The 27,903-nt window shown below is 39.9% G+C and overlaps 1 protein-coding gene across 1 annotated transcript in view; it reads right to left on the bottom strand.

Moving 5' to 3' along the window:
* The window catches only part of FAM81B (family with sequence similarity 81 member B), a 57,584-nt gene that overhangs the window by 8,105 nt on the left and 21,576 nt on the right, over nucleotides 1-27,903 (bottom strand). The window contains 3 exon segments of the mRNA NM_001075688.2: nucleotides 5,635-5,741; nucleotides 10,686-10,815; nucleotides 21,026-21,144. Of these exon segments, the coding sequence (NP_001069156.1) occupies nucleotides 5,635-5,741; nucleotides 10,686-10,815; nucleotides 21,026-21,144 (356 nt within the window).

Here is a 27,903-nt window from a genome sequence, read left to right as displayed (position 1 = left end):
CTCCAGGCCAGAACACTAGAGGCGTAGCCTTCCCCTTCTCCAGGGGATCTTCCCAACCCAGGGACTGAACCCAGGTCTTCTGCATAGCAGGCGGATTCTTTACCAGCTGAGCCACAGGGGAAGCCCTTTATAGAAATAACCTCAAATTAATTTCTTCTCAGTGTTCTATGGTTTTTAATGAGTGACAATAGTTAAAAAGAAATTTCAACTTCACTCTGATAGAAAGACTTTTGTTTATTGTTTGTTACAAATTATACTTGAGTTTAAATTCCAGTATCTTCATAGCCTCAGACTATCAGTTTTGAGCATCTGATCATTCCCTTTCCTAAATTTCAGTAGCACAGTTCAGTTCAATTCAGTTGCTCAGTCACATATGACTCTCTGAGACCCCATGGACTGCAACATGTCAGGCCTCCCTGTCCATCACCAGCTCCTGGAGCTTGCTCAAACTCACGTCCATTGAGTCAGTGATGCCATCCAATCATCTCATCCTCTGTCATCCCCTTCTCCTCCTGCCTTCAATCTTTGCCAGCATCAGGGTCTTTTCTAATTAGTTGGTTCTTTGAATCAGGTGACCAAAGTATTGGAGTTTCAGCTTCAACATCAGTCCTTCCAATGAATATTTAGGACTGATTTCTCTTAAGATTGAATGGTTGGATCTCCTTGCAGTCCAAGGGACTCCCAAGAGTCTTCTCCAACACCACAGTTCAAAAGCATCAATTCTTCTGTGCTCAGCTTTCTTTATAGTCTAACTCACATCTATACGTGACTACTAGGAAAACCATAGCTTTGACTAGACGGTCCTTTGTTGGCAGAGTAATGTCTCTGCTTTTTAATATGCTGTCTAGGTTGGTCATAGTACAGTTAGTTTACTATAATATGTGAAATTATGAGATGGAAGCATCACAGACTGACACAAATAGCCTGAGATTTGGAGTCAGACACTTTCTTACTGTGTGACTTTGGGCAAAGTATTTAATTTCCATGATTATGAGTTACCTTGTGTTTGAAATGAAGATAAGACCCAGCTGGCAGAGCTGAGTGCACATGAGCTGCATGAGCATTTAGCGATTGGTGGAGGGTGGTGGTGGTGGTGGTTTAGTCACTAAGTTGTGTCCAACTCTTTATGACCCCATAGACTATAGCCCACCAGGCTGCTCTGTCCATGGGATTTTCCAGGCAAGAATACTGGAGTGGGTTGCCATTTCCTTCTCCAGGGGATCTTCCCAACTTGGGGATTGAAGCGACTTCTCCTTCCTGCCAGGCAGATTCTTCACCATGTGAACCACCTGGGAAGCCCTTAGTGATTGGTAGGCGTTTATAAATGACAATAACTATTTATCATTTCCCTACTGATATATTTCATTTAATATCTCAACTCTCACTTTACCTGTTAATGAGCTTTTCACTTATTTATGTGTTTTCTCCCCTACTGTCTATGGTCATGATTATATCTTTGGATTTTCCAAAACACAACTTAAGTATTATAGATACTCAACACATTCCTTTGTTCATTGGTTTCTATTTGTATCTAAATGTGCTGGGTGCTGAGGATACGAAGATGAATGAGACAGGTCCTTGCTGTGATTTGTTTTCTACCATGGCAGCACCTTCAAAGCTGTGTAGTAAGACTTGACTCTAGGCATTTGCTTCCTTGGCCAAATGCTTTTTCTTATAATTCACTATCAGCTGAGCAGCAGCAGCAGCAGCAAGACTATCGAGGGGTGCTGCCTCTGCTAGCCCCCTGCGGAAAGGCAGCCATAGTTCACGCTGCCTGAGACTTGCTCTGTAAGCACTCGGTTGTTGGCTGAGGGCATTACTTAGCTGACCATCTGACTAGGGCCCTTCTGGAAAGAGGAGGCTCAGTGCAGAGGTCCAGAGGACACAGCCTGTGTGTCTCCTTTGTCAGATCAAATGATCACTTCTGTGCCAAAGCACGGAACTCACTAGAAAACTCCCAGACAATATTCTGGCTTTTAAGTTCAATATATTAATAAAACATGTTCCATCTACCATCAAATTTGAATTTGTTAAAATTTCTAAATGGGAAAAATTGCCAATTAAACTTCCCCTTTAATGTTATTAAAAGCTTTTAGTCTCTTTGTTCAGAAACAGTTTTCTTTTTTCTTAAAGCAAGTACTATACTCCACCCACTTTGCTTTGAGAAGTGCTGTGATTGGGGGTGGGGGGGGAAAGCCCTACCCGCCTCACTTTCTCTTTGAACAGAATACTTTGTAATATATAGCTCAAAGGGTGAATATCCCTAATGTGAAGGAATCCTACCAGTAGATAAGAAAGTGTTGAAAATAATGGTAAAAAATGGGCAATTCACAGAAATTCAAAGGGTGAAGGGAATGCAAATGAAAGAGATGCTATTTTTCACCCTTTAATTGGCAAATATTAAAAAGAATACTCAGTGTGAATAAGAATGCACAGGAAGTCCTCAGGCATTGCTGGTATGAGTAAATTGCTACAACATTTTTAGAAATAAATTTATAAAAATTAATACAAACATAAACTTTGACCTAGGAATTTTGCCTATAGAAATAAAAGTACCTATAAGGAAATTTAAGGATATACTTACAATAATTTTTGTTTGTATAAACTGGAAATTTTTGTTTGTATAAACTTGTAGCTATAAACTGGAAAAGATCTATTCATCAGTTAAGATAGTTGAATTAATTATGGCATATCTGTAAGTTAAAATATTATGCAGCTGTGAAAAATAATGCTAGAATAATATTCACTGATTTAGAGAGATACCAACATATACTGAAAAAAAAAAAGGTATTGAGTAATGTGTATAGGATTTATTTTAAAAACCTATGTTCTCTCATATATAATCTATGCTAAATACATATTATATAGTATATACATAAAATCTCCCTTTTCTGTTACATATTTATATCAACAAGGGTGAAAGTGAGGAAAAATACATTCCTGGTGTTCACACTAGTTACATTAGGAAGCCTGAATGGTGACCTCTATTTTTATCTTTATTTTATTTGTTACAATGACGCATACTACTTTTTAATTTAAAAAATAAGTGGAGAAATTTTAAATAAAAGTCTATTGTGTAATTGAATTATAGACTAATAAGTATTTTCCTGGGGAAAAATCTGGCTTATTAACTATTAAGTACTGTAATACTCGGAGAAGGCAATGGCCCCCACTCCAGTACTCTTGCCTGGAAAATCCCATGGATGGAGGAGCCTTGTAGGCTGCAGTCCATGGGGTTGCTAAGAGTTGGACATGACTGAGCGACTTCACTTTCACTTTTCACTTTCGTGCATTGGAGAAGGAAATGGCAACCCACTCCAGTGTTCTTGCCTGGAGAATCCCAGGCACGGGGGAGCCTGTTGGGCTGCCGTCTCTGGGGTCGCACAGAGTCGGACACGATTGAAGCCACTTAGCAGCAGCAGCAACTGTAATACTAATGAAATTTTAAGACTTCATTATTTCAAGTGAGAAAGGATTCCGGTTTATACTACTACAAAAGTGTCCAGATTCAGATTTAACTATTTAGATGATCCATCTATAAGCCGATTTCCCACAGGACTGAAGGTGCAAAAAGTAGGCAACAACTTCAGTAAAGCAGTCATCCCTAGATCTCAAACATTTACTTTCCCCTCTTTTCGGTTTGTTAGTATTCTTGACTGCTTTAAGCCAGTCTTCCACTCCAGATAATAAGTTCCTTTTCTCCCCCAATAAAATCCATTCTTAAACTGTACTTCTAGAAAATTTACTTTTCTATTTCTCCTATGGACACTTTATCTTAATTCTAAACTAAAGGAATTAGATCAGACATGACATAGATATTTACTGAGCATCCTCATTGTGCTAGAATTTAAGAACCTAGACAAGCGTTTTTAGAGAATGAAGAAAGTAGGTATTTTCTGTTTACCCAAGACACCTATTTCTCTTTGAGTTTTAGTGATGACCACTGGTGGTTCAGATGGTAAAGAATCTGCCTGCAATGTGGGATACCCAATTTTGAGCCATCAGTTTGGGAAGATGTTGTGGAGAAAGGAATGGCAATCCAATATTCTTGCCTGGAGAATCCCATGGACAGAGGAGGCTGGCAGGCTACAGTCTATAGAGTTATAGAGTCGGACATGACTGAAGTGACTTAGCATACACTGTTTAGTCGTTAGCTTCAAGTCTTAGAGGTACAAGAATACACTGGTACATTTTATAGTTGGTGGCACTTAGATTTAATGAAATATGGTAGAGATGGAGGAGAATGGAGAGAGAGTATATTTATGATTATGATTTGACCAAGACATTAAACTGAAGTTGATGTGGGACAGAGTGGAGAAAGAACAAGAATAGAAGGGGCAGAGCCTCTTGATAAAGGTGAAAGAGGAGAGTGGAAAAGCTGGCTTAAAACTCAGCATTCAAAAAATGAAGATTATGGCATTCAGTCCCATCACTCCATGGCAAATAGATGGGGAAACAACGGAAACAGTGACAGACTTTATTTTCTTGAGCTCCAAAATCATTGCATACAGTGACTGCAGCTATGAAATTAAGACACTTGCTTCTTGGAAGAAAAGCTGTGACAAATCTAGATAGCATATTAAAAAGCAGAGATATCACTTTGCCGACAAAGGTCCATATAATCAAAGCTATGGTTTTTCCAGTAGTCATGTATGGATATGAGAGTTGGACCATAATGAAGGTGCTAGAAAAGACTCTTGAGAGTCCCTTGGATGGCTAGAATATCAAACCAGTCAATCTTAGAAGAAATTAGCTCACAATATTCATTGGAAGGACTGATGCTAAAGCTTCAATACTTTGGTCACCTAATGTGAAGAGCTGACTCACTGGAAAAGACCCTGATGGTGGCAAAGACTGAGAGCAGGAACAGAAGGAGAAGACAGAGGACAAGATGGTTGGATGACATCACTGACTCAATGGACATGAGCTTGAGCAAACTCTGGGAGATACAGAAGGACAGGGCAGCCTGGTGTGCTGCAGTCAATGGGCTCTCAGAGTCAGACCGGACTGAGTGACTCAACCCCAAGGTGGTATCATCTAAGTATCTAGAATTTCCTTTGCTGGTACTATGATGCCAGGAAATGGTGGTTATTTAAATAGGAGGAGTTGAGGATAAGGAGGCCAATAATTTGAATGTGGAGTCTTGTCTCCTTTATTGCTTTCTCTATTGTACAGGGGAAAACTCAGTGTAATGTGGGATTACAAATAGTATTAAAATAGGGATACTGAAAAGAAGCAAGCAGAGGGTCTTAGAAAAAATCTTAAAGGAAAAGCTAATGAATCAAACAAAAAAATTATTTGATAACTTCATGGAATCTGTATACGTTCAATTGTGCTTTACATCGAGGCATTTTAGTGTACAATTGATAAGTTAAAATTGTACTCTTATCAGAAAGTGTCATTTCAGTTGAGATATTATGCAAATGAGGATGGCAAATTAATATGCATATTTCTTCTATTAAAATATGGTATGAATCCCTTTAGTATAAAATATTCTCTGCACATCAGTGTGTTGCTTTATTTCTTGGCCAGGTTCAAATTCCTGGAATAGGATTTTATTTAGTGCTAATGCTTTCGTTAGGCAAAACCCTTTGGAATGCATTAAACAGAATTAAAAATCTTCCATTCACTTACTTGAACTCCAAAAGGTTCATTTCGTGGCGATAATCCCCCTGGACCATCTTTAAATTTGAGATTTGCTCGGAACTGGAAGCCTCTATCTTTTCTAAGAGCTGCATTACCTAATGAAAGTACAAAGGGAGCTTTTTTGTGTGAACAAAACCACTAGCACTTACATTCATTATACTTTATTCCTAAAGGAGCCTGGAATAAAGACTTGAGCCTAAAGCATGTTTGCATTTGAAAATGATTTTTGTCAAAGGAATGATTCAACAGTTATAGCAATACCTTCAGGGAAAGAACAATGGGGGCATGTTCCATTCTGCTGTCTATAATGATCTTTTTGATAAGAAACCATCTAATGATATAACAAAAGCATACTATTGACATTGGCTTATCAGTTTGTTGGTTTGATTGTTGCTTTGCTTTGTCTCCCCAGTTACAATGTAAGCCGCTCTGTCTTCTATCACCACTATATCCTCAGGACACATGAGATGACCAATGGTACAGGCTCACCAAATGCTATTGAATACATGCTGCAATGCACGACTGGGCTCTGCGAAGAAAACACCTGAGTGGCCTAAGATCAGGCCTCAGGAATTTCTCGGTAGAATTCTGACGTGAGCACAAATAAATTCCAAGTGAAATAACTTAGGACATTTTAAACATAGGATCTGCTCACTTAGCAACTTTCAAATATGCAACTCAGTTCTGTTAACTATAGTCATTATGCTGTCTATTATATCACAAGGCATTTATTTTATAAACTTTCTTGATTTGCAAAACCTTAGTAAAATAGGAATGCTGCCGTGTTAGTTGCTCAGTTGTGTCCAACTCTTTGCAACCCCATGAACTGTAGCCTGCCAGGCTCCTCTCTCCATGGGATTCTCCAGGCAAGAATACTGGAGTGGGTAGCCATTTCCTTCTCCAGGGGATCTTCCTGACCCAGGGATTGAACCTGGGTCTCCTGAACTGCAGGCAGATTCTTTGCAGTCTGAGTCATCAGGAAACAGATTTATTGAGAAAGTTTATTTCTTCCATCAGAGGAGAAACACTTGGGATATTTCTGTTGAGGATGCCCTCTGTCTCTGCATTATTACTTAATATTGTACCAGAGTTATTATTCAAAACACTTAGAGAAAAGAAATTATGTATATGAAAATGGAAAAAGGTGAGGCCAAATGATTTTTACTTACAAATCATATGATTGTATCTGGGAAAACCAAAGACCAACTGAAAAATAACTAATCAAGAAGACAATTCATGAAGTATAAATTAATACAGCCTTTATAATACACAACTAACAAGTAGTTAGAAGATATAAAACCCCCATTACAATTAACAAAAAAAGGATGAAGTCTCAAAATTATATTTAAGATAATGACAAATCTACATGAGGAAAATTTGAAGGATTTTCTGAAGGATACAAAAGCAAACCTGAAGAAATGGAAAGTACCCTATGTTCTTGGATAAAATACTCAGCATTATGACTATGTCAGTTTGAAAGTTAATTTATAAATTTTACATGATTTCAATTAAAATTGAAGCAGAGTTATCTGTCAGTTTACTTGCTGGACCTAGACAGGCTAATCTTAAAATCATTTGCAAAAGCAATTATCACTAGGAAAAGGGGAAAAAGAAACAGTGGAGAGACTAGCCCCATCAGATATTAAAAACACTACAAGGTCTCAGTAATTAAAATGATAATGAAGGCAATCCTATTTTAGAAAAAAATTCAAAAATGTATCCAGGATTTGAATATAAACAATAAAGCCCTGACAGTGTTAGAAGAAAATATAAGCAATTCTTTCAAGCCTTTGTGTGAGGAAGCTCAAATCTCAGAAGCCACATACACACATTAAAAGAGACTGATAAATTCAGCTATAAATATAGACCATGTACAAACCAAAAGTCGAGAGAAAAACTGGGAAAATGCATTTGCAGCTCACAGTGTAGGGAATCAACTCACCTTGCTAACGTATAACGAGCTCCTGGAAATTGAAAAGAAAGAGAACAATAGCCCAATAGAGAAGTGGATGAAAGATATGAACAGGTAGCTCACTGGAAAAGAAATACAACTAGCTCTTAAATAAATGAAAACATGTAATAAGAAAGGCTAATTGAAACAGAGATGTCCTTTCCTTTAAGAAAGGTAAAATTCAAAAGTCAAACAACACTCGGTGCGGCAATGGGGATATAGGACATTTTATATATTGCTGGTGGGTATGCAGTGTGGTGAAAACTCTGCAGAGAGCAAGATCTTTCAAGAGAGCAAGCACAGTATCTTTGACCCTGCAATCCCACTTCTGGGTGTTTATTCTACAGACATACAGAATGACATAACTGCAAGGTTACACACGGTAGTAGTGTTTCAAAGAGCAAATTAGTGAAAAGAATCCAAATGTTGATCCATGAGAGACTGATTAAATGTGCTATTATATACAGAGGAAGAGTACATGGTTGTGAAAAGAATGAGGAAGCCCTCCATGTACTGATAGGATGGGTCTCTAGGATATGTTTGTTTAGAAAAAAACAGGTGCATAGTAGTACATTTATAATATGTTATCTTTTGTGTAAAAAGGGGGAAATAAGAATATGAATTTGTATTTGCTTCTACCTGTAAAGTCCTGAATTTTCATTGGAAGGACTGATGTTGAAGCTGAAACTCCAATACTTTGGCCACCTGATGCGAAGAGCTGACTCATTGGAAAAGACCCTGATGCTGGGAAAGATTGAGGGCAGGCAGAGAAGGGGATGACAGAGGATGAGATGGTTGGATGGCATCACCGACTCAATGGACATGAGTTTGGGTAGACTCCGGGAGTTGGTGATGGACAGGGAGGCCTGGCGTGCTGTGGTTCATGGGGTCGCAAAGAGTCAGATACGACTGAGCGACTGGACTGAACTGAACTACCTGTAAAGGCATATGGAAAGGATTCATAATAGGCTAATAAAAATGGTTCCTTGTGAGTAGCATGAATGGATGTGATTACTGGTGACAGATATAGAAGTGGAAATTCTCAGGGTGTATTTTCTCATGTAGATCTGATTTTGAATCATGTATGTATTACCTTAAAAAAACTAAGGAGAGAGAAACTAGAGTCTAATATCACCTTTGAATTTAGATGCAAAATTAAATACTGAGTTATTACAAAGACTGTACAGTTTTCATTACAGAAATGCCAGAATGTTTCATATTGGGAAATGCTTTTACATAGCACATTAGAAAGCCAAAAAAATAAACAAGCTAACAACAAAAAACCAAAACCAAAAAACCAATCATGCTGAATTAGGCATTTGTTAATGTCCAAAAGGCATTTTATAAAGTTAAATGTTCAGTTCTAATAAAATTTAAGTAAAGTAGGAATTGATGGGTACTTTCTTAATATAATTAAGAATAAATCAAACCAATAGCCAACAGCAAAGACATTTCCAGTGTAATCAGGAACTAGATAAGCTGCCTTCTTTGACCACTTTTATGTAACAATGTTCTGGAAGTTTTGGTCAAAGCCTCAAGTAATCAGAAAACTAGAGATAAAGCTGTTATGATTTGTTGTTGGTATGATCACCTTGAAAAACTAAGATAACCAACCCCCTAACCATTAGGACTGTTTAGGTGGGTCTGTAGGGAGATGGACCAGCCCAATGGGACCGCTGTAAACTCTGTGCCTCCTCTGTACTTTCTGCTTTCTATAAACGGACTCCCATGAACAAATAATCAAGCACCAGGCTTTCATCTCCCCCCGTTTCCAAAGGGTTTCCACTTTGTTCTGCCCAAATGCCTTCAGAGGAGATGTGCTTGTCTCACACAAAGTACATGACAAAGTAGGGCATCAAAGAGTTTGCGTTGGCTCTTTTCATTACACCAGTGCCTTTGAAGGTGAAAATGCTGTGCTGTGCTTTTCAGTCGTGTCTGAATCTTTGTGACCCCATGGACTGTAGCCTGCCAGGCTCCTCTGTCCATGGGATTCTCCAGGCAAGAATACTGGAGTGGGTTGCCATTCCCTCCTCCAGAGGATCTTCCCAACCCGGGGATCAAACCCAGGTCCCCGCATTGCAGGTGGATTCTGTAAACATTTCAGGCAAAAAGAGCACAGAGAACACGGAGGCAGTGCAGTGTTCTGGAGTGAGTGAACTACAGGTAGTTCAGCGCCACTGGTATAAAGGGTGAGCCGGGAAGCCAGAGGGTGAGCTGTAGAGATACTCAGGGGCCAGTGTAGAGACGGTCTTTAAATTCCAGGCCAAAGGACTTGTGTATTATTTTGTAAGAAACATAACCCATTGCTAGGATGTAATGTGATGAACTCAGGTTTATGCTGAACCTTTAATAGGAATATCTTCTATGGAAAATTCCTTTGCTTGTTCTCTCCAGTTGTACCCAGAGGGCCTTCCCTGGCAGTCCAAGAATAGGATTCAATCCCTGGTCGGGGAACTAAGATCCCACATACCACATGGCAAGGCCAAAAAAAAAAAAAAAAAGAAGAAGAAAAAGAAAAGAGAGAAGAACCTAGAAAGGAAGGAAATGATGGCAATCGTAGACTCAGGTAGCATATGCTTCCAATGAGTGGCTGTTTTGGAACATAAGAAAATATGAAAGTGTTAGACTCTCAGTCCTGTCCGACTCTTTGTGACCCCATGGACTGTGGCCCACCAGGTTCCTCAAGGCACTCATTAAGTATTTGTTGATTAACCTGGCCACATGCATGGTGTATATGTATGAGCTGTCATTCTTAAACCCTTTGGAAAAGGGTTCTTTTGAATAATTGCTGCTTGAGCATTTTGGAAAGTCATAATGATCTTACTTCTGGCATGCATGCATGCTAAGTCACTTCAGTTGTGACCATATGGACCATAGCCTGCCAGGCTCCTCTGTCTGTGGGATTCTCCAGGCAAGAACACTGGAGTGGGTTGCTATTTCCTTCCCTAGGGGATCTTCCCATCCCAGGGATCGAACCCACATCTCTTACATCTCCTGAGTTGATAGGCCAGTTCTTTACCACTAGCACCATCTGAGAAGCCCTTACTTCTAGCAGTAGTACATAAGAGTTTCAAAATTTTTCAGTTACCTTCGTATCCAAGTTCTTAGAAACAGTTTGTAGGGAAGATATCATCTCCTGAATTGTTTTTTCAAGTTGCTGGTGCTCATTTCTGATGAAGTGAATATCTCCAGAAAGCTTCATGATGCTGGAATCACATCTAGTGGCAAGATGAAGTTAGATGTGAGATTGATAACATTTTTAACACTATAGTAGAATCTATGCATTCATTTGATGGCAAGAATTCTAAAGTTCTTTGAATAGTGACTTGGCAGACGTGAGGGCATATACAGAAATCTCCCTCATCTTCCTCTTTTTTTCCTGAATGAAACACTAGCCCAAATTAAAGCACTGAGTTGGAGTAGATGAAGACATTGGGGGAAACTCGGTAGATACAGATTTTCAGCCATAAGATATATTAACTCAGTTATAGGAGTTCCAATAGATTTTGATGTTTGGGGCATACTCCCTGGTGCCTATGGTTAGGCAAAATTGAAGCTTTTTCCTCTTCTATATTGTGTTCTGAATTCTCTTTCTTCCCTTTAGCCCTCTTTTCTTGGCTCCCAGATCACCAATTCCCTTTTGGCTAGATAAAGTGTCCCAGCCTACCAGAGGTTTCCAACTCATCTTCAAAAGACAGAATCTTTTCTCTTAGCCCCAGTAAAAGCTCCTGCTCCTTAAGTGGCCTCAGTTAAGTGTTGTCTTAGGTTAGGACAAAAAGAATCCACACTAAGACGTGTATGAGGCTTTGGCGTGTAAGGTGGCATTTGGCATTTTCAGGTTGGAACCCTAGTGAAATGGCATTGAAATTCAGATTAGCCATCTTCCCAGAATGTCAGGGAATCCCACCCACTACTCCACTCGAGGCCTCCCTTAGGAGAGAAGAGGTTACTTACTGTATTATCACTTTCAATGCACTCATATCTGTGTGAAGGGTAGGACAGAAAGCCCTGTAGGGTTGTGTTTGGTGTATTAATAAATGAGTTACCAGACATCACTTTGAAGTTTGTCCTTTTATCAAGTAACCATTTTGACTGTCATCAAATAACATCTATTAGGAACTATATTTTCATATTGTCACGATAAGTGCTATAAACATTGTTCTGTGGCTGTCAACATTTTCTTTAGGATCCAAAAATGAATTTCTTTTTCTTAATTTTGGTATCAAATTTGAGCTAAAGGTGAGCTAACCTCTTGAGAAACTTCTTGAAAGGATACCAGATCACTGGTGAGGGGTGGGCAGACTGCCAGGAGGAAAAATCAGGGATTAATCTGATTCAGCATGGAAGTACCTAAGTCAAGGGCAAAAGTCATTTTACACATTTGTGTATACAAACTGTTATTGTCAGAACAGCCTCACTGTTGGTTAGAATATTCTTATGTTGGTCCACATTGAGATACCCAAAGGCTACGCGGGAATCAAAGGCAATGTGGGAATGGGCTTCCCAGGTGGCGCGAACCTGCCTGCCAATGCAGGAGACATTAGAGAGGGGGGTTCGATCCCTGGGTCAGGAAGACCCTTTGGAGGAGGGCATGGTAACCCACTCCAGGGTTCTTGTCTGGAGAATCCCATGGACAGAGGAGCCTGGCGGGCTACAGTCCATGGGGTCACACAGAGTCAGACATGACTGAAGCGACTTAGCACACAGGGAAATAACTGTTGCTATCACCGCTGCCAGCCACCTCTCACCCAGCCCACCTGCTGCCTGCTCAGGGGCCACTGGTTTGTCTGTTGTAGGTTCGTGGTTCAGGATTTAGTCAGGTAGATCAGCCTTTGAGTATGGCTTCTACTGCTTCCCAGGTTTGTGATCTGGGACAATTCTCTTAATGTCTGTAAGTTTCAGTTTTCTTTATCTGAGAAAAGTGAAAGTGAAGTCGCTCAGTCGTGTCCCACTCTTTGCAACCCCATGGACTATAGCCTACCAGGTTCCTCCGTCCGTGGGATTTTCCAGGCAAGAATACTGGAGTGGGTTGCCATTTCCTTCTCCAGGAGATCTTCCCAACCCAGGGATTAAACCCGGGTCTCCTGAATTGTAGGCAGATGTTTACCATATGAGCCACCAGGGAAGTCCTGTCTGAGAAAAGGGGTACCAGTGCTGCGCTCCCTGCATGCAGCTGCAGAGTTTGCCCCCTGCAAAATGCCAGGGTGTGCCAGACACATGGGGGTGAGGTGAACAGTGTCTCCTGGAATGCTGTATGCTCAGCCTTCCAAACCATACGTGATTGTCCTGAAGAGTGGTCCTGCATAGGGTTATTTAAGGATAAAAGGAGATGATGAATGCAGAGCATTTAGCCAGTACCTGGCATGGAGGAAGCACCCACACAAGATCAGCAGTTATTATTTATTTCCTCAGCTTAAGAGTTATCATCTAATTATTTTCACCCCATCCCATTCCTACCCAACGAGCCTAACTCCACCCTGAGGTCAAGGATTAATGGTTTTTCAAGGCTGTACTCCATATTTCAAAAGAAATTTCTCTTTCTCTCCTTTGAAGTGATTTTATTGTTTCTATTAAAATAACAAATTCCTGTTATAAAAAAATTACACACAATACAAAAAAAGAACCAAAGAGTGTTAACATCATCCCAAATCCCACTTTTAAGAAATAATCATTGTTAACATTTGGTTAGTATTTCATTCACCATTATAATATGTACACACATCATATATAAACACGTGGAGATAGGAAGAAATAAAATAATTTTAGAATATTCAAATTATATGTATGAGTTTTAGTTAAAAACATTACATTGAATTTTAATTTAATTTAACCTAAGGAAATGTAACTGTAGTGAAAAATGAAGCAGTTGCTCAACTTCAGGTGTGTATGTGTACACCCTACTACAAGAGATATTTCTAAAAATGAAGTTATAAAAAGCTATCATAGATTGGAATCATTGTACTTTTTACAACTACCATTTCAAAACTTTATTCTCCGTTGACCCTATGCCAAAGGAAAAAAAATGAGAGAACAAATGTTTATATACTTGCTCTTCCAACAGTTTTTGTTAATGTTTTCCTATTTTAAAAATATCAGATTAAACATTTACAGTGTGTTCTGCCCCTAGAGTTCCACTCTTTAACCTTCATTCTATATTTAGACTCTATTAGACAGTCATTCTAAAATGTATGCGTATATTTGGCTGCGCCGAGTCCCAGGCACAGGACGCGGGATCCTTGATTCTACGTGAGGCACGCAAACCCGGACTTGTGGCGTGTGGGATCTCGTTCTCTGGCCAGGGATTGAAGCTGGGCTCTCTGCACTGGGAGTGTGGAATCTTAGCCACTGGACCACCAGGGCAGTCCCAGTGTTTTAAAGCTATAATTCCTTATCTGAGATCCTTATTTTGATTTATTCCTTGGTTGGCCAGATTTTGTCATCCAGAGTTCAAACGGAGGGACCGTTAGCATTGGACTGTTTACATTCTCGAACGCTTGAGAATGCCTGTCTGTTCTCCTTGAAAGGTAATTTGGTTAAGAAAACATTATTGAGTCACTTTTCTTTTGTTCAGAACAGGATAGACATTTCTCCCTTCTTACCTGACAGTGTTTGATGTGGACAAGTCTGAGATGACTAAGTTTTTTCCTTAATGTGATCTGTTTAGTCTACCTAGATGTCTAACGATTCTTTTTTGCTTTCCTTTCTTCTAGTGATTCTTTCTTTTTGATAATCAATGACTTCAAACCAGGATATCTTGGCTTAATTGGTCTCATATAAATTTTTCTGGTGTTGCAGATTTCCCCTTTGATCTACAGATTCTAATCTCTGTTTCAAGAAATCTTTCTTCTCTTACATCCATATTTTGTTTTCTTCTGAAGAATTTGTTCTTCTTTGGACCTCCTCTTAGTTCTCTGCTGAGTGGAGTCTCTGTTTTCTGCCCTATATATCTTTTCTCCATAACCATTTTTATATGAAAAAGCATTTTCTTTTTGACTTGCTCAGGTTTTTTTTTTTTTTTAACTTTACATAATTGTATTAGTTTTGCCAAATATCAAAATGAATCCGCCACAGGTTGTTTTCAGTTGTATGTATTCTCTTGGGGAGGGGCTTCTAAAGTAGATTGAATCTCTGTAATATTTAATTTTTTTCTTTCTCCTATCCCTGAGCAATTCTGGTTTATCTATTTCCTTTTGCTACGGCTGCAGTCCATGGGGTCTCGAAGAGTTGGACACGACTGAACGACTTCACTTTCACTTCTCATTTTCATTCACTGGAGAAGGAAATGGCAGCCCACTCCAGTATTCTTGTCTGGAGAATCCCAGGGACGGGGGAGCCTGGTGGGCTGCCGTTTATGGGGTCGCGCAGAGTCGGACACGACTGAAGTGACTTAGCAGCAGCAATCTCTTTTTTGGGGAAAACCTTTTTATCGCTTATTTTTAATCAAAGTAAAACATGTTTGTAGTTTGAAAGTCAATAATAATGAGAAGGCTAAGAACACACCGCAGTGATTCCTGGCTCCGTCTCTCCCTGTGTCTCTTAGTTCCTCTCCCTGGAGGCAAGTGCCCGCCTTCACCCACTCTCAGAGGTGCCCGGTGCAGCCCACCCTAAGCCTGTGAGCATTCCGTGGGGACGAAACCAGGTCATCCTCAGCTTATTCCAGGACTTGAAAATCAGTCTCACTTCTTCTGCTAAATCAGCTTCCGAATGTGTACCTTCCAGGTTCCAGCATTTCTAGGCTGATGTTCCCTGTCTTTGTGGGCTTATGTTTTAAAGAGAAAAATATTTTTTTATTTAGGCTTTTGGAAGGAGCAAAATTATGTGTGACAGTTCAATCAGCAATCTTTTTCTTTTGCTTTTCATGAATTCTTGGAAACCAGGAGTTTCCAAGAATTCAAGAATCCAAGTTTCAAACTTGGATTTGAACTGTTCCTGTATTTTTTTGGATAATTCCTGTCTTGAGGTGTATTCATCAGCCTTGTGCTTTTATCCATCTGTCTATCCATCCATCTCTCCCTGGATGGTGGTGGTGGTGGCTTTCACACACAGATTCTTCGTAACTCCCACTCTCCCATCTTCTGTGGTCCTGGCCACCCACCGATCAGTGATGGGGTGTTTCTTGGGGAAGTAGCCCAGCTCCTCTACTCTGCCTCGTCGATATCAAGTCTGTTGCTTCTTTAGGCCCAGGGAAGGGGTGCATCTCCCCATTCTCTCCTCGAAAACCAGATCAGTGTATCTCACAGCACATCATCGTCATGGGTTCTTCAACGTGATACTATCAGCTCTTCTCCCTCTTCAGCCGGTTGCACCTCAGTCAGTTTCTCTTAGGCATAAACTGATAAGAAGTGGGGGGAGGATCCCAGATGATAAATGTCATGAGTGCCTCTTCGGCTCCACCGTCTCTGCTATTCTGTGCTGCTGCCTTGAATTCTCAAGGATATTTCCTATTTCTCCTGTGACTCACCCCACCCCCTAGGTTAATACTCTTCTATTCAACAGATTTGGTCTGTGCCTTTGGGGGTGACGCCTCTTGATTTGGAGGAAATCATGATATTTCGGGTCTGAGGAGGATACTCGGCCCACACATCTCTGTCTGGTATGCGTGCTCTGTTTGTCGTTTGTGGTTGCAGCAACTTCCATGTTGTGTTAAAGGTGACATTTTTGTTTTCCTTTTTTTATTTTTACTGGCATGGAGATGTCTCAGGTGAGGAGAGTGGAGTAAAAATATCTTTAACAAGAAGTCCTCACTCTTTTTCAAAGGTTGACAGTATCCAAATAATATCATTAGTGCCTCTTCAAAGGACATGTCTTACGCTTTTAATTGCACATCAACACAATTTAGTTATTTCGTATGCAGATTTGAAATGTGAAAGCTGATTGCCAAAGAATTGATGCTTTTGAATGTAGTGTTGGAGAAGACTCTTGAGAGTCCCTTGGACTGCAAAGAGATCCAACCAGTCAATCTTAAAGGAAATTTGTCCTGAATATTCATTGGAAGGACTGATGCTGAAGCTGAAACTCCAATACTTTGGCCAGCTGATGTGAAGAACTGATTCATTGGAAAAGACCCTGATGCTGGATTTTGGAGGCAGCAGGAGGAGAAGGGGATGACAGAGGATGAGATGGTTGGATGACATCATGGACTCGATGGACATGAGTTTGAGCAAACTCTGGGAGCTGGATGGGCAGGGAAGCCTGGTATGCTGCAGTCCATGGGGTTGCAAAGAGTCGGACACGACTGAGCAACTGAACTGAACTGATAGGCAGATTTGCCTTGGGGTCCCAAATAGTCAAATATGGATAGAGGGTTGGTCTTCTCTGGCTGCTTCTAGAGCCATCATACATGGCTGTATGGCTGCCCTTCACATGCTGGCCTTTTTCTTTTTTGCATATGAGGCTAATCTATCAAATAGAGTGCTGCTGCTGCTGCTGCTGCTAAGTTGCTTCAGTCATGTCTGACTCTGTGCGACCCCATAGATGGCAGCTCACCAGGCTTCCCCATCCCTGGGATTCTCCAGGCAAGAACACTGGAGTGGGTTGCCATTTCCTTCTCCAATGCATGAAAGTGAAAAGTGAAAGTGAAGTTGCTCATTCGTATCTGAGTCCTAGCAACCCCATGGACTGCAGCCTACCAGGCTTCGCAGTCCATGGGATTTTCCAGGCAAGAGTCCTGGAGTGGGGTGCCATTGCAAGGTGTCAAAATCAGGCAGACAACTTTGAGAACCTCATCTCATTGGAAGTACTTGCTTTTAAACTGCCACTATATTGGAGAGGGAAATAAGGTATAAAATTCAAAAGCACATAGTTGTTATCAAATATTGAGTTTGATTCATGAAGCAGTAAAAGGTTTGCTAGGACTTATGTTAAAATAATCAACTTAGTTCACTCATGCCAAGATGCTGATTGGAATTAAGATCAACCTATGTAGAAGGAAAGTAATTATTCTGCCTCAGCTGGTCCGTGGGTCACTTGCCTGCAAAAATATGGAAAAGAAAAAGAGGAATAGTGAATTTGAATCTCCTGGTTTTTAGCCAGATTCTGTTTCAAATCACTAGATTCAAGAAATAATCATAAAAGGAAGACATTTTAAGGAAAAATAATACCTTTTCCTAAAATCACTGCTTCACATTAAAGGGGAAGTAAGTCAGCGATCAGAGAGCAAGACAAAGGACTAGGAGGCTCTTGCTTTTTCCCTCCTCCCTCAGATGCACCAAATAAACAGCAGAATTCTGATCCAGTCCCTCTGGGGAAAATCCAGAAGCTAGTTTAGAGGCTCTTACACATCAGGCAACTAAGAAAATACCCACATCAAAAAGAGTCAAAAAAGTTGAGATACACACACACCACATACCCCATCCCTGGTTCAGCACCTTACAGCTGGGAGGGAACCACCAAATGCCAGATTCTCCCTGGGGAATGAAGTGTGTCTAGCCACTATCCAAGAAACTGGCTCCCAAATCGCCTAACTCTGAGAGCCGGGGGAGTGCATCTGTGAGTCCCTTGGGACCACAGAAAAGCAAGTGGTTTTAAATGGGCACATGGTTTTAGAAATGGGCAAAACCCTGACTAGATATTTGTCCAAAGATAAGAGACAGATGGCCAACAGGTACATGAAAAGGAGCTCTATGTTACGAATCATCGGGGAAATGCCAATCAAAGCCATGCGATGTCACCTCATCCCTGTTAAGATGAGTATTATACAAAGTATTGGTGCAGATGTGGAGAGAAGGGAATCCTTCCACACTGTTAGCAGGAGTGTCAATTGGTATAGCCGTTATATAACATAGTATGGAGACTCTTTGAAAAGTTAAAGATAGAACTGTCATCTGGAAATCCCCCTACTGGATATGTATCCAAAGGAAATGAATACATGGAAGAAATATATCCTCTCATGTTAACTGCAGCAATATTCACAATAAACAAGATACGGAAACAACCTAAGAGTGTGTGTGTGTGTGTGTGTGTGTGTGTGTGTGAGTGTGTGAGTGAGTGAGTGTGAGTCTCTCAGTCTTGTCTGTCTCTTTGCGACCCTATGTATCCACCAGGTTCCTCTGTCCATGGGATTGTCCAGGCAAGAATACTGGAGTGGGTTGCCATTTAGGGATGAATAAATAAATCGTGATATACATGGAGTCACAAAATTTTTAGCCTCAAAGAAGGAGGAGACTTTGCCATTTATGACAACATGTATACAATCTGCAGGACATTATGTCAAGTGAAATATGCTAGACACAGGAAGAAAAAAGTTGCATGATCTTATTTGTATGTGGAATCTAAAAAAACCAGGGGCTTCCCAGGTGGCGCTAGTGATAAAGAATCTGCCTCCCAATGCAGGAGATGTAAGACACGGGGGTTTGATCCCTGTGTAGGGAAGATCCCCTGGAGGAGGGCATGGCAACCCACTCCTATATTCTTGCCTGGAATAGTGTTACCAGTGCACCACCAAATTGAACCAGATTCCAAGTTTGATTCAAAAGAGATTTTGATTCTTATCTTCTTTGTAAAATCATGGCACTTCTAGGGAGAGTGGTGGGTGGTTTTATTATCTTGCTTCATCATTTACCCAAATACTGTGAAAATTCTATTTATCAAATGTTATATAAAAGTATATATAATCTTATGTATTTTAGAAGTATAAAGTATATATACACATAACCTTGTATATGTGTGTATATTTGTATGTATATAGTACCTATGTGTGGACACACACTCACACAAACACACACACGTACTAATCCTGTAGACCCTGTTTCCCTCATGTCTGTTACCTGCTCTGGACTTGCACGGCAGACTTTTAATTTAGACCCCTAAAGTAAAACTTCTCACCTTGATTGCTTCAATAGGCTTCCTTTCATCTTCATATATTATTTCTGTACTCTACCAATTCAGCTACTACCAAAAGGTTAGTGAATGTCATCCCCTTACTTAAAATCATCCCATGGCTATTTATAACCTTTTACATAAAGTTCAAAAACTTTTTACTTTGACCAAAGATCCCTCATCATCCAACTTTGGATCATTTCTCTAGCTTCATCTCCCAATCTCCCTGCTGCTGCTGCTGCTGCTGCTGCTGCTGCAGCTAAGTCGCTTCAGTCGTGTCCGACTCTGTGACCCCATAGACGGCAGCCCACCAGGCTCCCCTGTCCCTTGGATTCTCCAGGCAAGAACACTGGAGTGGGTTGCCATTTCCTTCTCCAGTGCAGGAAAATGAAAAGTGAAAGGGAAGTCGCTCAGTCATGTCCTACTCTTAGCGACCCCATGGACTGCAGCCTACCAGTCTTGTCTGTCTCTTTGGGATTTTCCGTCCATGGGATTTTCCAGGCAAGAGTGCTGGAGTGGGGTGCCATTGCCTTCTCCGCCCAATCTCCCATCTCTCCCTAAATACCACAACTAAAATAGCACCCTCACAGGGAAGCCCTGAACACGTCACAGTAATTTATCCCACAGTTCCTTTGCACACATCATTCCTCCTATGTGAAGTACATTTCCTATCCCTGTCTGGTTAACTGCTACAGTTTTTCAAAACTCATCTCAAGTGTCACCTCCTCCAGGAAGCCATTTTTATGTCCCAATCCGATTTGCATGTTTCCATGGCACCCAAGGCTTTCATTACAGCACTCACCTTATTGCTTATGTTTTCCCAGGTAGACTGTAAATTTATAGGAAGATGATCATGTTGCTGAACCCCTGAATTGTAGACCACTGCCTGGCATTGGTGAGTGTTTGGTACATTTTTTATTGAATTGAATGGACAGATACCCTAGGAGAAGTTTGTCTTAGGCATTAATCACCTGATTATTCAGAGTAGATTAATGAGATGAAAGTGGGGGTGTTTCTGGAGAGAGGAATGAGGTGCTGGAAGGAGACAGAGAGATGGAAAGGTGTCCATGGTCAGCCACTCACGGCTCATCTTTGATGTGTCAACCAGAATGGTCCTGCCATGGTCAATACCTACAAATTTTTGCTGAGCTGTGCACCATGAATTTTTTCAGCCTCATATAAAAAATATCATTCAAAATGTTATTCCCTTGACCATTAAATCCCTTTTGCTAGGCTTTCATATGCAATTCTTATATATCTTAAATATTTCAATCATTAGAATTTGAGACATCTGGGGATTCTGTATGCAGTTTTAAGGGCATGTCTTTGTATGTAGATGTTGGCCTTTGGACAGCTGAGGGGCTGTAAAGACAAGACTTGTCATAGATGAAACTAAACTAGGCATCCTGTATAAGAGGTTCTTTATAGAACCCTTGGATCTCACAGGTAGCATGAGACTTTCAAATTTCATGATACACTTTCTCAGTTGCTGTCTTATCATTTAGCTTAAAGACAATATTCTGTTTTCTACAATATAGAACTTATTTAGGGATGAGAATTCAGTGGCCAAAACTGACTGCTAAGTATTAGTTAGCAGTCTCACCTTCTCACCTGGCTACTCTTCCTCGGAGATCTCCAACTCCTTGAAGGTGTTTGTTGCTTAGGTCCTGTACTGCGAAATTAGTTCCTGTGGCCACCAGATCCCGAGCTTTTATTTGTTCTTCTATCATCTGCAATATTTGAGTTAAAGTTCCAATTAATTTCCCATCACACATGATAAGAAAATATCATTTAAAGTAGAGGTTACAAACTGAGTGCATTTCCCTTCTTAGGCTGATAGTGCAAATGAGTGAGAGTCTTGTGTTGGAAGCCATCCCCGCTATATCCGAGGGAGGCAGTGATGGCTTGAGTCCTGCTGACAGTTGCCAGGTGGCACGATGGTTCAACAGTGTCTCAACAGAAGCTGGAAATCCAGATTTTATGTTAAATTGCTGAATTTTAAAATATTGACATTTTATTCAAATTCTTTATAAATACCATATGGGTCAAGCCAAACTTATTTACTGTGCTGTGTGGACGTGACCATCCTTGACATAAAAACTTTTCACAAAAATCTTTTTCAGAATTGGTAGTCAAGTTTAGAAAAAGGGACCTTTCATATGGGATTAGGCAAGGCCCTTTATAGATTGAGTTGGAACCATAACGAAGCTAATACAACTAATGAGCAAATCTGAATAAAACTGTTTCACTTACATGGAGTGGAAAAGGTTTATTGTTTTAGATTTTTTAAGAGAATATGAGGAATTTATGGCTTGAATGTATTCAGATTTTGCCTTGAGTATCCATCGTCATGTCTTCATTATGTCTTAGTGTTCTGAAATGAATCTGACTACCCTATTCCACCAGCTTGGTGGTCCCCCAAACAGTGGGTTTTAATTTTTGGCACTCATACGTAAAAAATAAGTTTTTTTGCTTGTCCATAGAAGAAAATTATATCTCGGTTAATATTCAAACAAATACCATTGTAAAGTTAAGACATATAAAATGTAATATATATTTATTCAGAAAAGTGTTGAGAGAATAGACTTTTTGAAGCACAGACAACTTTTTGGTTTGGGGGAACAAAAAAGGTTAGTTACTAGATGTTACCAAGGTCTGAACCATGTTAAATTTATGATTATGAATGTTTGGGGGAAAAGAAGGATTTTTATAGGAAATGAATTATGAACATTTCAAAGACTATGTACAGAATCTTGCCCGTTTGCAAACTGGCAGATTGAGACAAGCCAAGAGCAAATATAGCTTTAGCTGAAGACATACAAGTGTCAAGAATACTAGCTAGAGGTTATTTTTTGTTTTTGTGTTTTGGCTTGTTTATTTTTGCATACCTGTAGGTATTTAGTTCATTCAGGCCACCATGACAAAAAACTACAGACTAAGAAGCTTATATGACAACAGGGATCTATTTCTCACAGTTCTGGAAGCTGGAAGTCCAAGATTTAGGGTGCCTGCATGGTTGGGTTCTGGGGAGAGCCCTCTTCTGGGCTGCAGACTGCTGACTTCTTGCTTCATCTTCACATAGTGGAAAGGGGCCAGGAAGTGCTGTGAGGTCTCTCTTATGAGGGCACTAATCTGCTTTTTGAGGACTCCACTTTCATGACCCAAGTTCCTCCTAATACCGTCACGTTGGACGTTAGGATTTCACATGTGAATTTTGGTGGGGATACAAACATTCAGATTCTAACAGTAGGTGTAGTTTTACTTTGTTTTGGTAAAGAATAGTGATAAAAGAGAACTTGCCCTATTAAATAGTAAAACATTTTGAAATGAGTGCAGCTAAATAACTGTGCCTCACTAAATTGATCATTGTAATTTAGTGAAGATTTTGGTAAATGTAAGAAAGAAATATGCCATATATCAGACTCAAAGTTACTGAGGAAGGAATTTCACACACGCTGTTAAGATTTCTGGTTACTTATTCAGAAAGCGGGGCTTCCCAGGTGGTACTAGTGGTAAAGATGCCTGCCAGTGCAGAAGTCATAAGAGACTCGGGTTTGATCCCTGGGTCAGGAAGATCCCCTGGAGGAGGGCATGGCAACCCACCCCAGTATTCTTGCCTGGAGAATTCCATGGACAGAGGAGCCTGGCAGGTTACAGTCCGTAGGATGGCAAAGAGTCGGACACAACTGAAGTGACTCAGCAAGCATGCATGCACTCAGCAAACAATCAGTTTTAGATCTATACCTCACATCATACATGAATATATAGAGATTTTAGAAAAAAGTAGATTTAAGATATTTAAAAAGTTAAGCCATAAAACTGACAGATAATGGAGGAGATTATTTCATCTCTGAAATTTCTATTCTTAAAAGTAATGTGGGACATCAAACAGCACAATCTTGGAATATTGTAAACCTTATTGTAAAGTAAAAATAAATAAATAAATAAAAATGAAAAAAATAAAAGATCTTGGAAGTAAAAATAATTTTTATTAAAGTTCATTATAAACACTTGGAGTAACAGGCAAATTTGGCCTTGGAATACGGAATAAAGTAGGGCAAAGACTAATAGAGTTTTGCCAAGAAAATGCACTGGTCATAACAAACACCCTCTTCCAACAACACAAGAGAAGACTCTATACATGGACATCACCAGATGGTCAACACCAAAATCAGATTGATTACATTCTTTGCAGCCAAAGATGGAGATGCTCTATACAGTCAGCAAAAACAAGACCAGGAGCTGACTGTGGCTCAGACCATGAACTCCTTATTGCCAAATTCAGACTTAGATTGAAGAAAGTAGGGAAAACCACTAGACCATTCAGGTATGACCTAAATCAAATCCCTTATGATTATACAGTGGAAGTGAGAAATAGATTTAAGGGCCTAGATCTGATAGATAGAGTGCCTGATGAGCTATGGAATGAGGTTCGTGACATTGTACAGGAGACAGGGATCAAGACCATTCCCATGGAAAAGAAATGCAAAAAAGCAAAATGGCTGTCTGGGGAGGCCTTACAAATAGCTGTGAAAAGAAGAGAAGTGAAAAGCAAAGGAGAAAAGGAAAGATATAAACATCTGAATGCAGAGTTCCAAAGAAGAGCAAGAAGAGATAAGAAAGCCTTCCTCAGCGATCAGTGCAAAGAAATAGAGGAAAACAACAGAATGGGAAAGACTAGGGATCTCTTCAAGAAAATCAGAGATACCAAAGGAACATTTCATGCAAAGATGGGCTCGATAAAGGACAGAAATGGTATGGACCTAACAGAAGCAGAAGATATTAAGAAGAGATGGCAAGAATACACAGAAGAACTGTACAAAAAAGATCTTCACGACCCAGATAGTCACGATGGTGTGATCACTGACCTAGAGCCAGACATCCTGGAATGTGAAGTCAAGTGGGCCTTAGAAAGCATCACTACGAACAAAGCTAGTGGAGGTGATGGAATTCCAGTTGAGTGATTCCAAATCCTGAAAGATGATGCTGTGAAAGTGCTGCACTCAATATGCCAGCAAATTTGGAAAACTCAGCAGTGGCCACAGGACTGGAAAAGGTCAGTTTTCATTCCAATCCCAAAGAAAGGCAATGCCAAAGAATGCTCAAACTACTGCACAATTGCACTCATCTCACATGCTAGTAAAGTAATGCTCAAAATTCTCCAAGCCAGGCTTTAGCAATATGTGAACCATGAACTTCCTGATGTTCAAGCTGGTTTTAGAAAAGGCAGAGGAACCAGAGATCAAATTGCCAACATCCGCTGGATCATGGAAAAAGCAAGAGAGTTCCAGAAAAGTATCTATTTTTGCTTTATTGACTATGCCAAAGCCTTTGACTGTGTGGATCACAATAAACTGTGGAAAATTCTGAAAGAGATGGGAATACCAGACCACCTTGAGAAATTTGTATGCAGGTCAGGAAGCAACAGTTAGAACTGGACATGGAACAACAGACTGGTTCCAAATAGGAAAAGGAGTTCGTCAAGGCTGTATATTGTCACCCTGTTTATTTAACTTCTATGCAGAATACATCATGAGAAACGCTGGACTGGAAGAAACACAAGCTGGAATCAAGATTGCCGGGAGAAATATCAATAACCTCAGATATGCAGATGACACCACCCTTATGGCAGAAAGTAAAGAGGAAATAAAAAGCCTCTTGATGAAAGTGAAAGTGGAGAGTGAAAAAGTTGGCTTAAAGCTCAACATTCAGAAAACGAAGATCATGGCATCTGGTCCCATCACTTCATGGCAAATAGATGTGGAAATAGTGTCAGACTTTATTTTTCTGGGCTCCAAAATCACTACAGATGGTGACTGCAGCCATGAAATTAAAAGACGCTTGCTCCTTAGAAGGAAAGTTATGACCAACCTAGATAGCATATTCAAAAGCAGAGACATTACTTTGCCAACAAAGGTCCATCTAGTCAAGGCTATGGTTTTTCCTGTGGTCATGCATGGATGTGAGGAGTTGAACTGTGAAGAAGGCTGAGTGCTGAAGAATTGATGCTTTTGAACTGTGGTGTTGGAGAAGACTCTTGAGAGTCCCTTGGACTGCAAGGAGATCCAACCAGTCCATTCTGAAGGAGATAAGCCCTGGGATTTCTTTGGAAGGAATGATGCGAAAGCTGAAACTCCAGTACTTTGGCCACCTCATGCGAAGAGTTGATTCATTGGAAAAGACTCTGATGCTGGGAGGGATTGGGGGCAAGAGGAGAAGGGGACGACAGAGGATGAGATGGCTGGATGGCATCACTGACTCAATGGACTTGAGTCTGATTGAACTCTGGGAGTTGGTGATGGACAGGGAGGCCTGGCGTGCTGTGATTCATGGGGTCGCAAAGAGTCAGACACGACTGAGCGACTGATCTGATCTGATAAATAAAATTAAGATATAAACAACAAACAGAGAACATTTGTAACAAGGGTTACCGCCGAGGGTTTCCATTGTGTGTTGCAATCAGTATACACCTATTCTTGAGAGCCAATTGCGTATGTATGTCTCTTCCCATCTTTTTGTTGAGTAACATCAACTGGTTTTTAAAATAATTTTATTTATTTTTATTTCATTTTTGGCTGTGCTGGGTCTTCATGGCTATAGACAGGCTTTCTCTACTTGTGGCAAGCGGGGTGCTTCTCTCTGGCTTCTCATTGCAGTGCCTTTCTTGTTTTGCAGCACGGCTCTAGGGCTCGTGAGCTTCGTAGTTGCAGCACGTGGGCTCACTAGTGGATCCTGGGCTTTAGAGCACAGGCTCAATTGTTGTGGTGCATGAGCTCAGTTGCTCCACGGCATGTGGGATCTTCCCAGTCAGGAGTCAAACACGTGTCTCCTGAATTGGCTGGCATATTCTTTACCACTGAGCCACTAGGAAAGCTCTCATTAATTGGTTTTTGAAATCAATCACAGTGAATGTATTTACACCATGGAAATAGGCAAACACTATAAACCAGGCATTTTATCCCCCAGAAAAAAACTACTGATTTTTAAACATTTACCAAAGCATCCCTGCTTATTATTTTTAATAAAAAAACCCATAAATAAGAACTGAAAAGCACTAAATCTGCAAACAATATTAACAGAATATCAGCAGAGAAAATGGAAACTGTTATAGTTGTTTTTAAAAGGTGAAAAAAAGAGAAAGATGTTATTTCTACCCCATCAAATCAGCAGTGATTAAAAACAGTAAATCTCAATGCTGGCAGAGGTGTAGTGAAAAAAGGTAATGGAAGCTAATGGAAGTCTTGTATAAGGCTGATGGAAGTATACATAGATAACAAACATTCTGGAAACCAATTTGGCAATAAATGTCAAGAGTTTTTACAGTGTTCTTACTCCAGTAATTCCACTTCTAAAAACATATACAATAGAAATAATACAAATGTAGATACATTTATGTGCAAAGACATTTAAATGTTAAGAGAATAAATAATCTAACCATGATTTATGCACCATACAAAGAACTTTTAATGACCTATGAAAGAGTTTATGATATAATTTTATATTAAAGGTATGCTTACAAACAATAGTCTGAGCTTCCTAAAGGGAATGCCTGGAAAGACCAGAGGCAGATGCATCTGGGTGCTTGTAGCAATTGTCATTTAGTGGTGAAATTATGAGAAATTTTTCCTAGGTTTTAAATTTATTTCCTAAACTTGCAAATAATTACAATGAGTAAGTATCGCTTTTATTAATGTAACTTGGGGGAAAAAACACAATAAAGCCATGTTGTTCATGAAACTGTCTTTTCCTAAATTAAAAATAAATTGATTTTCAATCTTTAATGAGCTGCCAGCTTAAGAAAGAAATATTTTGACTTTAAAAGGGAATAAGCAACTGAACTGCTACAATTATGGTTGATTAAACAAATTTTTTTTCATTTCTTTTGAAAACCCAAGACAAACTTCTGATCACACTTGATTCTATCTTGCTGGCTGATTTAAAAATGGGCTGACTTACTAGGTTTTTAAAAAATATTTCAATAGCAACCATTTATCTAAATACTTATTACTTTATAGTCTTAGTTATTTACTAAAGGTAGTTTAGTAGTTTCTTCTTCATAATCTTTTAACTTCATATCTACAACATTTGTGCTGTGTGCTGTGCTAAATTGCTACAGTTGTATCTGACTCTTTGCCACCCCGTGGACTGCAGCATGCCAGGCTTCCCTGTCCTTCGCTATCTCCTGGAGCTTGCTCAAACTCATGTTTATTGAGTCAATGATGCCATCCAACCATTTCATCCTCTGTCATCCCCTTCTCCTCCTGCCTTCATTCTTACCCAGCATCAGGGTCTTTTCCAATGAGTCTACTCTTTACATCAGATGGTGAAAGTATTTGGAGCTTCAGCATCAGTTCTTCCAGTGAATATTCAGGACTGATTTCCTTTAGAATTGACTGGTTTAATCTCCTTGCAGTCCAAGGGAATCTCAAGAGTATTTTCCAACACCACAGTTCAAGAGCATCAATTCTTTGGCTCTCAGCTTTCTTTAT

Source organism: Bos taurus, chromosome 7 (genome assembly GCF_002263795.3).
Source record: "Bos taurus isolate L1 Dominette 01449 registration number 42190680 breed Hereford chromosome 7, ARS-UCD2.0, whole genome shotgun sequence".
NCBI lineage: Eukaryota > Metazoa > Chordata > Mammalia > Artiodactyla > Bovidae > Bos > Bos taurus.
Note: the sequence above shows the minus strand (reverse complement) of the source record. Positions and strands in the feature narration are given on the sequence as shown.